General features: G+C 36.6%; 1 protein-coding gene across 1 annotated transcript; it reads left to right on the forward strand.

Annotated features, from left to right (window-relative positions):
• Positions 1–2,089: 2,089 nt before the first annotated feature.
• On the forward strand, positions 2,090–8,818 carry LOC143753766 (ribonuclease T2-like). The gene is made up of 10 exons (XM_077246482.1): positions 2,090–2,344; positions 2,537–2,634; positions 3,527–3,581; positions 3,685–3,734; positions 4,272–4,329; positions 4,416–4,480; positions 4,583–4,696; positions 5,325–5,370; positions 5,874–5,948; positions 7,198–8,818. Exons 2-10 carry the CDS (start codon positions 2,537–2,539, stop codon positions 7,387–7,389), a joined length of 753 nt encoding a protein of 250 aa, XP_077102597.1. The 5' UTR covers positions 2,090–2,344; the 3' UTR covers positions 7,390–8,818.
• The last annotated feature ends 2,871 nt before the right edge of the window (positions 8,819–11,689 follow it).

An 11,689-nucleotide genomic window follows, 5' to 3' on the forward strand; every position in this document is an offset into this window, starting at 1 on the left:
AAAATCTTAATACAGAGGAGAATGCTTACACTGCAATTACAATTGCTTAAAAGTCGTTATGAGATTAATGATATGACACACACACACACACACACACACACACACACACACACACACACACACACACACACACACACACACACACACACACACACACACAGGTCTGTTAACTTAATATTTTGAATAAGGTAGTCTAATATTTTTCTCACTAACAAATTACCGACAGTGACTTACCGCCACCTACTGGCTGTTTTAGTTTCATATTTAAACATACAATTTAATTGATTCCATCATTTCATATTTCTATATTCATTTATTTCTGACATTAATCTCATAACGACTTTTACTTTCTACCTATTTAATAAGTTTTGGGTAGATATAAAATCAATTTATAGGGGGAAATATCACCACGACCATGGGCAAGACAGGTGCTGTTTGAATGTGCATGATGATGCTTCTGTCCTCCACTGCATGGGGTGAGATGCGTGGCTCACTATAGCTGCGTTTACATGAGCCCCTTTTGTTTGATTTAAGAATAATTCCAAATTGATGACTTGTGATTAATCACATTCATTATTCATCTATGAAATATGGGTTGTGTTTTAAGCATTTGAACCTGTTATGCATAAGAAATTATGAAACGCGAATGTAAACCGTGTATTGAGTCGCGTTTCAAAACTCATTTATCAATATGCTTGCGTAGGAGTCATTGAAATGTGCGCTGGTTTCTCTCCGCGTTCTGCGCTGGTGTGCAATAAACGCAAGCTCTTATCAGGCCTATATTATAAAAAAAATGTGTGAAAAAATACAATTATACATAAATAAGGAAATAAAAGTATAAATGCTCATTTATTTTTAGTTTTTTACATTTCTTTGTATATTTCTTTATGTATTTATTTATGTATTTTTGCTTTTTTACATTTATTCGTATATTTATTTATCTATTTATTTATTTTTAATTAAATCAGCTTTGGCATTGCATACACAGTCTCCCAAGCCGACCCTGTCCTCTTCCTTCCCTACATATTGAACCTACAGCTCGTTTTGTAGAACTCGAAGATGATAGGCTTCTAAGTTTTTTGTTTTTTTTGTTTTTTATTATTATTGAACAAATATAACATCAAGTACAGTGTCACAATCAAGAGCAAAAATAAACAACAATAATTCAGAAGACAAAAAGACAGTAAAGGGAAGTAAAATAAAAGCAATAAAAATAAATAGATAAAAATAAAAACATAAAATTGAGCCAGGGGTAACAACAACTTAAAATAAATTCAAGAGAGAGAGATAGGCTTCTAAGTGAAACCCCCATTTCGTTAGTCACTGACGTAACATCTCCGTTCCCTTAGGGAACGGAGACATTTTTATTTTGTTTAAATGTGCAAATGCAGCATTATCTAATTAAATATCCACTAATTTGCATACATGCCTAGAACAAACATCTAAACATTGGATAAAGCCAGGTTAAAAATTCTTGTTAATTTTTTTTTTTTTTAAAGACTTACTAGACTTTTGATGAACTACTCATCATAGACTAGGTTTTTACATTGGTGATTTTTGATATCACTTTGTATAAATCAGAAAATACTGTCAACAGCCTGGAAAAAAATAGGCCAACATTTACCATAAAAAATTTTGGAACAAAATGTTGTAGCCTATAAAATCAGGCAAATTATAAATGGACATACCCCTCTGTAAAACCAGAAAGATCGGAATAGCAATACAACAGGTGTGATGTAAGTGCTGCTGAAGTGGAGATTCTGACTCAGGACATGAGAAAAAATCTTTGAGAACATAGCCTTTAAAGATATGTACTGTACTTGAAATCTAAAGACGTAAATAGATGAATTTCTATTTATACACTAAAAAAGTGTATTTTGTATGTTTTCTTTCCAAAAGCTAAAAAGCCCATATTCTCGAAATTGACAGATGCATGAAAAAACAGTGTTTTTGCCTGTAGTGTCGCGCCTAAAACAAATAGCCTAACCTAAAGGAACTGTACAATGACATTAGAAAACTCCCTGGTTGAAACATATAGCCTAATCTGCATAATCCAACTACACATGACATCCATTACCGTTTATCACATGACCTGACAGCGCACGCGCAGTGACGACATACCAATGTAAACATGATCAAGGCACAGAGAGGCCGCAGTGAGTGTCTGACAGGAAAGGAAGTGACTCCACCGCACAGTTTCTGAAACAGTGGTTGGGGCAGTCCGATATCACATACTGTTGACTGAATAACAACCTTTTAAACGCTGCTGCTCTCTGATACTAATAGGACGTAAAAACTTCACACAAAAAAATCAAAGCGGTAACGATATATCAGACAATAAAAGGTAATTGACTTCTTAACGCAAGTTTATGGTCAGTGTTTTTTTTTGGTGGTGTTGCTTGTTTTTGTTTTTGTTTTCTATCTCACATTCGGTAGTTACTTTTGGACGCCACTTTGCGTTATGCTCTGTGTTTTGACTGTCTTGTAGATGCCTTTTACAATGTACTTTGGAAATAAATCCTTCTTTTGTTCTTAGATGAACGGGCTTGCTCCATCTGGAAGAATGAGATTCATTGCAGTTGCTGTCGTACTTTGTGCTGGATATTTCTGTTCAACGGCCTTTGCCCATCCTCGGTATGTCATTCAAATACATTTAGATAAATGTATTTATACATATTGATCCCTGTTTGAAGTTGGGGTGCATTAGCAGCCAGAAAATCAAAACTTTCTGTAAAGCGCCTTGTTTGTATTTTCCAGAATTTATTGAACAAGATGCATAGAGTACACAGTAAACACTACATCTCCACTAAGACCTTTAAAAGGATAGTTCAACTGAACTTACTGTACTGTCCGTATCAGACTGTTGCCAACAGATGAGTTTTTTTTTCTTTTTTGCAGACGTCAACAGGACAGATAAAAAATGTCAAATAAATGTAATAAATCTAGCCTAATTCTTACTAAAGTTGTTTTTACACAGGCATTACAAAGCTTGCGTGAAAACAACTTTAGTAAGAATTAGGCTAGATTAATTACATTTATTTCACATTTTGTTATCTGTCCTGTTGACATCTCAGACAGGATGTCCTGTGAATTTTCACAGCAATGAAAACAAAACACACTAACAGTTCTTGGTTAATTAATATTGAACATCATATTAATAACTTAGAGAGTCAGATTAATTCAGTTGTTTTTGATCAACTAAAAAGAACCGTCTACACTGGTCGAAAGGTTTGTGTTTTACTAATGAAACATCTCATAATAAGAATCACATTTTAAAGAAATGAAAAAGAATGTGTTCTCGCGCAGAACAATGAAAATTACAAAACAATATCCAGGTGCATTACAGCAATACAAATTTGGTTCATGAGTTTCAACCATTTGCATGGACAATGATTTTAATATAAAAGTTGATAAAAATTAATTATTTTAATATGTATTTGATACTGTGACCACTTTTTACAAAATGTATGTCAGATGGTAATTGTCACACTGAAATCATACATTGTGAATTGACTGCTTCTTTTAGGGGAGAATGGACAAAACTCATCCTGACCCAACACTGGCCACAGACATTTTGCAGTGTAATGTATTTCCTTTGCTTGACATTATTTTATTGTTGACACACCATCTATTGCTCCTCCACTGGGTATCAGGTGGATAAATTATGCTGTTTTTCATTTATAGATGGAACAATGCAAAACAAATTTGAGCTATTGGACTCTGCATGGATTATGGTAGGTTTATCAAGACAAAATGCATCGTAATGTTTGTCAAAGTCTCACAGATATTTCCTTTTTTGAGGTGCACATGCGTGATCAGTGACTATATTAGTTTCTTGTTTTTATGGAAGACATACTGTTAAAAAAGAAGGTGAAAAACATAAAAGTGTATAGGTTTGTAAATGCAGCCATCATGCTGTTAATCAGCTGTAATAAATATATGCTTTTGGTATTAACTGAAGACGCCTTTTCCTCAAACTTTTAACTAACCCCCAAGCATAAAAAAAATACATTTGCTAATATAACACCTCTTATTTAAATAATAATAAAAAAAAGTATTTTCTGCATTTCACTTCTGCTCCATCTTGTGTAACATAAACTTAATACCTGACATTGTGTCCTGCAAATGTAGTTATGATAAAAATGTTATATTAGTGCAACAATGGTTGTCATGTGATCTCAAAAAAATCATCCAGTAATGATGGCAATGACAGTTGGATGATTATGGTTTATGGCAGTAGAAGTATTTGAAGAATATTTTTGTTATTACAGGCCCAACACTGGCATAAGGTGCAACGCATCCTGGCATTTTAATGCCAGTTTGATTGAGGTAATTTGCCCTCTTGCCCTGTTGCATGTCATATATTTTAATTCAACGACCATGTCCTTGACATGTTGTGTGTGAATGTCTTGCAGGACATATTACCAGAAATGGAGAAATTCTGGCCAGATCTGCTAGTACCTTCTTCCCCAGAATTTTGGTATGTCAAAAACTTGAAAATGTTGAAATGGTATGTCAAAAACTTGAAAAATACATTTAAGCATTACTATGATTTTATTAATATATTTATTTATTTGCTTAGGAAATATGAATGGCAGAAACATGGAACATGTGCTGCAAAAGCAGAGTCTCTGAACAGTGAGCATAAATACTTCAGCAAAGCTCTTGAGCTGTACCACAAGTTTGACCTTAATAGGTTAGTTCTTGTTTTTCAGGGGTTCTTCTCACTGTATACTCTGATTTTGTGGCTTTCGGTAAATTAGGAAGTCGTGAGATAGCAGTAAAGTTGGTGAATTCAAAGCAAAAGATATGTTTATCTATAAAGTAAATGATTGATAACTGTCACCACCATAAACAGGCATTATGTAACACTTCAGCTAAATTAAAATACTCAATACAGTAAAGCTAATATTATAAAACTTATAGTTCTGACTCAAAATTCTGATTGGAGCCTCATGCAAAGCTTTTGTAAAATAGGTGATATATACAATTCATGACACTTAAATTTAAATTCTAAATTAACCCTGTAAAGGATATGGCATAATATAACCTTTAGTGTGTTTTTGAAAAGTATTACAATTGAGAATGTGTGTGTATATATATATATATATTAACATAACAAGTTTGGGGCACGTCCCGTTATGTTATATTAAAGTATATTAAAGCAATCCTGCCCATAATGGCTTCACAATTATAGCTACAATGGTACTGTATGAACACTATCGCTTAAAAGACTTCTGTTATCTCAGATATGTTAGCCGCTACCATCATGCCTCCCATCCATAGTTGACATTGATTTCCTAATGAGTCTTTTGTGTTTTCAGTGTTTTAAGGAACAACAACATCGTGCCCTCTAAGGAGCATTACACTGTAAGTAGTTGAACAGTTCTCACTGCTGTAATTATCATTTATGAGACACTAAACTATCTGTGGTACTCTGTAGATGATCAAGTAAATATTTTACTATGACCTTTGACCTGAGAGGTGGTCTGTGATTAATAATCCGGAAGCTGTGGTTGCGTTGGAGTGTATTTACTCTAATGTACAGCTTGCTGTGTTTTCTCTTCCTATCACTGATACCACAACAATGGCTCACATGAAAGATTTAATGGAAATAACGATCAGGTTTAAGTTTCACGAAAGTATCATCCATCTAATAAGATGCCTCAAAGCATTATCCTAAACCGCAGCGTGTATAATTTGCCCAGTGTACACTGTGATAGCTGCAAGATCAGCATTTCAACACACAGAGCCTGACTTCTTGCAATGTTCTATTGTATTCATTTCTACTTCTACATTTTTGGCCTAGAGTAAAAAGAATCTTGTGATTATGGTCACGTGCGTAAATGTGTCATATTTCCTGTTTGTTTTAGCTTGATGATGTGGAGACAGCCCTTATCAACTTCTATAAAGTGAAGCCAAAGATTCAGTGTGTCCACCCAGGAAAGGTATGAATGAAGAATGGCAGAATATTCTAACCACCCTTCCATCAGCAGACAAGAAAAGTTGTCTTTGAAGCATTTTTTTATTTTGTCGTATTGTGTATATTCCTTTAAGACTGTGTGTTAAATATTCCTGGCTCAGTCGACAGCATAGGGGCTTTCGCACCAGAGGAACCTTTTCATAGTTCCTAGAACTATTGGCAGAAGTACCCGGATGTTGGCGTGTTCACACCACTGCAACTAGGAATGACTTTAGTTCTAGAAACTCCTTTTGGAGGAACTAATTTATCTCCTAATTCAAAGTAGGTCTAAACCAGGACCATAGGAACTACCAGTGACATTTGTGTACGCTGATTGGCTGAACGGCTTCGGCTCCGCCCACTTTCGCCTTCAAAAATGCTCTACGCACACTACGTCCACATTTTTTAACAGTCTATGGTAATCACACAGATTTCAGCCTATATATTTACGCCAGAAACTAACTCTACGAACATGGAAAACAGTGATAGATGGGTCTCTCAACCTTTATGCTGAGGAGAAAATCCAACACAACTTTGAGGGGACCAAGCGAAACATGATTATGTATTTCTGCTCAGCTAGCAAAACTGGACATCAACCACACGGCATATGCTAATACCTTTTCATTACTGTCTACTTTATTTGTATAACAGTTCTATCTAATAATGTGTTTAAACTAATGAATACGGAGAATGTTAGCATCGTGTGCTTAGGCTCTGGCATTCTCAGCGCCGTCAAAATAAGTCACAACAAAAAGCTAATTTTACGTCACTTCAGAGTTCCTACTGGCAGTGCGAATGCAACCAGGAAAATGTTCCTAAGGCAACCATTAGTTCTCGGGGAACCACCCTGGTGGATAGTTCCTAGAACTACCCAGTGCGAAGGCCCCTCATGACTGGCATAATGGTGATTACCACAAAAATGTATTAAGACTCGTCCCTCCTTTTCTTTAAAACAGTTTAAAATCTAAACTTTGTTGCCATGATAACATAAATTATTAAATTAAACTTTACGGCTCAAATGATACATACGTTTCAAAGGAAGAATTAATTAGTGTTTTTTAAATATGCTGTGGAATGAGCCTAACTTTTATTGAACCCAAAATATTCCTTTAAGAAAGTAAATGTTGCACATTTTGATTTCCTCTTCTGCTCTGGGCAACAGTTAAATTCACTCGGACCACAATTTGCCATCAGTTTTGCTGAGGTGAGATCTAATTTCTTACTGTATTTCTCAGGGGGGCCAAGTTCAGACTTTGGGCCAAATAGAGATCTGTGTTGATCGGGATTTCCAGCTGATCAATTGCGAAAAGTCAACAGAAGAAATCTGGAGCAATGACATACACGTAGTGGTCAGTGGTAAATCAGACCTCAGTGTATGTGATCACTCCATGCCGATCGATTACCCTCCAGTGCCGAGCAGATCATAGAGGTGGGCAAATTCAGACCTCTTTTGGGAATGTGGAATCACTGAGAAAGAGACGAGAATTCAATAATCAATTTGAGAGTTCCTGTCTAGCATTTGAAACACTGGAAACATATGTAATGGTTTTCTATTTACACTATCTTTTTAATTAATTGCACATTAAATTCCTTTATTTTAAATGGTGATGCTGGAACAGTAGAGAACATTTAAAGGTGTCAAAATCACAGACTGCATGCTGTATTCTATGATTGCTGGGTTCATATTTACAATTGATTGGTTTTACAGTTTGCTCAGCCAAACTGTTGTCATGTTTTTATTTTTAGGTGAATATCAGAAAAATAAGTCAGGAAAAAATACAAGAAAAGAATGATTATAAATGAAGCATGTTATAAGAAAATAAAGTGCTTTTTTGGTATTTTAACATTATTTTCATGACAATTAAACACGTTATTCTCAATCATTTTCATTATATTCTCATTACATAACTAGATATTATTATAGTATTAAAGGCAATGCAACAATACTACAATGATATAAATTACTTGACAATATAGATAATATATTACTATTTTTTTCAAAAAATATGAATCACATTTGTTCCTAAAAGTAAGCCAAATCTTCTATATTTTCTGAAACAATGTAAGTCTTTATTTTTTTTCTTTTGAAATTGTTTTTGACAGGTTTTGTGATATTCACCCCATCTTTATAAAAAAATACACCAGATAAAAAAAAAAAAAAAAAAATCTTCTTTGTTGAAGATGAATGTGTTGAAATATGCTCTGTGTTATCTGTAACATTCTTCCCACTATATTTTTAATCAGATATTAGCTTTGCTTTGCAAATTTAGGGCTAAATGGCCTCTTTCAATGCTATGCTAATGTGTAAAATGTGTGGTTGTTTCGGAGCTTTGTGCCTAATGGCAGCATGCAGTTGCAGATAATGCACACCTAAGCTCCTGCCACTGGAGGGCAGCACATGCATTCTGGCAAAGAAAAAATAAAGCACATTGATGTTGTTTACATATGTAGTTCACTTTTAATGAACAACATTTAATGAATGGGCGATGGCATTTAACTAAGTTACCATTTGCACAAAATGTTCAGGTAAATAAACAGTGTTTTTTAACAATTATCAGAGGATTTTTGTCAGATGCTGCTTTAATCCATCAGATGTTTACTTTTCAAAAGAGCCATATCAGATGTGGGCATTTTTGATACATTGCTTGGTTTGCAACACGGCATGTAAAATATGTCTGATCGTTCATAGTTTGATTTTATACTGTTGAGAGTGACATATATACTGCTGGTGAAAAACTTTTTACAGGTTTGTAACTTTTACAGTACGCAATACATGCCTTATTTACATAAACATGTAAGTAATTGAAGCTTTTTGTAATGCAGTGTCAAATAAATAAATGTCCCTGCTGAACTGTCTTCATATGACATTACTTACAGGTCAATTCATGGTGTCAAATGATGGCAGTGTGTTTGTCTCACTGCTATGTCCTTATCTTGATAGAAAGAACAATGTAGACTTTTTAAAATACCATTTTGGTGGTTGTGGCTGCTTTGCCCAGTCCATTAGGGAATGTGATGAGAAGGACTTCTTCAATAACCTGTGCATGACTCCTCATAGCCATATCTTGTTTTTGCAATGCAAGGTTCTTAAGATGATACTAACTTGTTTGCTTGCTATGTTAACTAATGATTTTCTCTCAGTTGGTATGTGTAAATAACCAGATGATTCTACATTACCCTAACTATTTTCCCACATGAAGGAGCAAAGGGAAAAGAGGAAATATTTTGACAGAACTGCAAAAAGAAGAATACACGTGGAATATGCGATTAAGAGGTTTAAATTATATAAGCCGTTGACATAAACCCTTCCAATCAGCCTGAGAACCAATCATGACAATATGTGTGGTTCTGTAGTTTATTTGCACAGATCCATGGTGCAGAGAAATAAACCCAACTCTGTCATTAATGAGCTGCCTATGAAAAATTTAGCATTTTAAACCATAGTGGGTTTAAAAGGCACTTTTTTGGCCAACTATTTAGGAGGCATTGCATGTATTTTTACATAGAAGACAATCCCATGATACATTGTGACATGTTCATTTAAATAAATCCATCAAAGAAAGGCACTTAGAATTGAAAGGGTTTTTTTTTTCATGCTGATGTCAAACTGTATTGAAATGTATTGAGTGGAGTCCCCCATGTTTTATATGTGGAGTGCTGTGTGATTTGCCTATAGCAGGGATAGGCAATGTCGATCCTGGAGTGCCGCTGTCCTGCAGAGTTTAGCTCCAACCCTAATCAAACACACCTGAACAAGCTAATCAATGTCTTCAGGATCACTAAGGCTAAAGGCAGGTGAGTTTATATCAGGGTTGGAGCTAAACTCTGCAGGACAGCGGCCCTCCAGGATCGACGTTGCCTATTCCTGGCCTATAGAGTTCCAAATAAGCTTCATTAGGTTCCGACAGGATATTGTCAATATAGGCAATAGACAGCAAAACAAAACTAGAATGATTTCGAAGTTCGATTAGCCATCCCTTTTTTTGTTCATCAAAGATCCACAATTGATTTTTAAGAATGCTTAAATTAAGGAAAGACAGGTGAATAGAGTAAAAAAAAAATCAACATACTTTTCCAGTTGATTGATTACAATAAGAATGGCAAACATTTTTTGTATTACAATTTTCCTGAAATGTTGCAGTATGTTTAAATTGACAAATTAGCCATTATCTAATTAAATATGCACTATTTTGCATGCACTTCTTGAACAAAAATCTGAACATTGGATAAAGCCAGGTTCAAAATTCTTGTTTATTTATTTTATTTATTTGAGTCAAAGGTTTATTGAGGGGATTTTGGATATCTCTTTTTATCACTCCATAAATCAGAAGTTAGACACGGTGGGAACACTATACCCACAACGCCATAATAACTAATGCCTGTCTGTGTGAAATCATAGCGCACACTAAGATACAAGCACCATAGACCCTGGAGTGGAGCCTAGATCTAGGTTATAAAATCTCACAAATATGTGTGGTGAGGACCAACATCACAAATGTCAAGAAGGGACACCCCCGATAACAGAGCTTTAGAGGCAGCCATACTCCTAGTAGAATGGTTCCGAACAGCCATAGGTGAAGGCTGACCAGCCGCTTCATAAGCAAGTGAGATTGCCTCAACCACCCCCTTGCTCATTCTCTGCTTAGATTTAGGGTATCCTTTTCTGGGTGACCCAAAACAGACAAATAGTTGATCTGACTTTCGCCACAGGACAAGGTGGAGGACGGTGGAGAACAGAAGGGCCTGCAGAATAATGGGACCTGCAACAGCAGTAGGGACCTTAGGGACATAACCCGGCCTAGGGTGAAGAAAGGCAATCCAGGTGCAAAGTCCAGGCACGAAGGAGCGACCGACAGAGCTTGCAAATCTCCAATTCTCTTTATGTAAGAAATAGCAAGGAGAAATAAAGTTTTTAGAGTGATGAATTTTTCTGAAACCTCTTCAATAGGCTCAAAAGGAGCTAAAGTCAGGGCTTCCAGTGCAATGGCCATATCCCATGCCAAGCCCACAGTTTCCATAACTCCGGGCGAGGGTGATAAATCGTGCCCCCTGCTTGGGACAATAGGTCCCTCCTGATCGGAATCTACATTAGAGAGCCTTCTAGAAGGGACACCAGGTCCGAGAACCAGACTCGGGCCTGGCCAGAACAGGGCTACTAACAACAGACGGGCCCCGTCCCAGCGAACCCTCTCCAGAACTCCCGGGAGCAAACATATCGGGGGAAATGCGTCGAGGTTTAGCCTCGGCCATTCCTGAACCATCGCATCCAACCCCAGTGGAGCTGGATGCGTGAGGGAGAACCACATGGGACAGTGAGTTGTCTCTGAAGACGCAAAAAGATCGAGTTATGCTTGACCGAATTTCTCCTGTAGGAGCTTCAACACCTCAGGGTGAAGTCTCCATTCCCCGGGCCTTAGCCCCTGTCTCAACAGGATATCCACTCCCTGGTTTTGGTAACACGGAATATATACCCCCCTGAGAGACAGTAATTTCCCCTAGGCCCAGAGGAGGATCAGAGTGGCCAGCTTGCATAGGTGACGTGACCTCAGACCCCCCTAATGGTTGGTATAAGTGACCACCAATGTGTTGTCCGTGCGGACTAGCACATGATGGCCCCTCAGGTCTGGGAGAAAGTGTTTGAGAGCCCGAAACACCGCCATCATTTCTAGCCGATTTATGTGCCAAGAAAGTAGAGGGTCCTCCCTCAGACCTTTCGCCAAGCGACCA

This window comes from Siphateles boraxobius, unplaced genomic scaffold, assembly GCF_051911475.1.
Source record: "Siphateles boraxobius isolate OS27281-9 unplaced genomic scaffold, OSU_SipBor_1 104, whole genome shotgun sequence".
NCBI classification, from domain to species: Eukaryota; Metazoa; Chordata; class Actinopteri; order Cypriniformes; family Leuciscidae; genus Siphateles; species Siphateles boraxobius.

Excerpts from the sequence above, each read along its gene's own strand:
- LOC143753766 (XM_077246482.1), top strand. The coding sequence starts at position 2,537 with ATGAACGGGCTTGCTCCATCTGGAAGAATGAGATTCATTGCAGTTGCT. Across the intron at positions 5,371-5,873 it reads CCTCTAAGGAGCATTACACT|CTTGATGATGTGGAGACAGC; the intron begins GTAAGTAGTTGA and ends TGTTTGTTTTAG. Across the intron at positions 5,949-7,197 it reads AGTGTGTCCACCCAGGAAAG|GGGGGCCAAGTTCAGACTTT; the intron begins GTATGAATGAAG and ends TGTATTTCTCAG.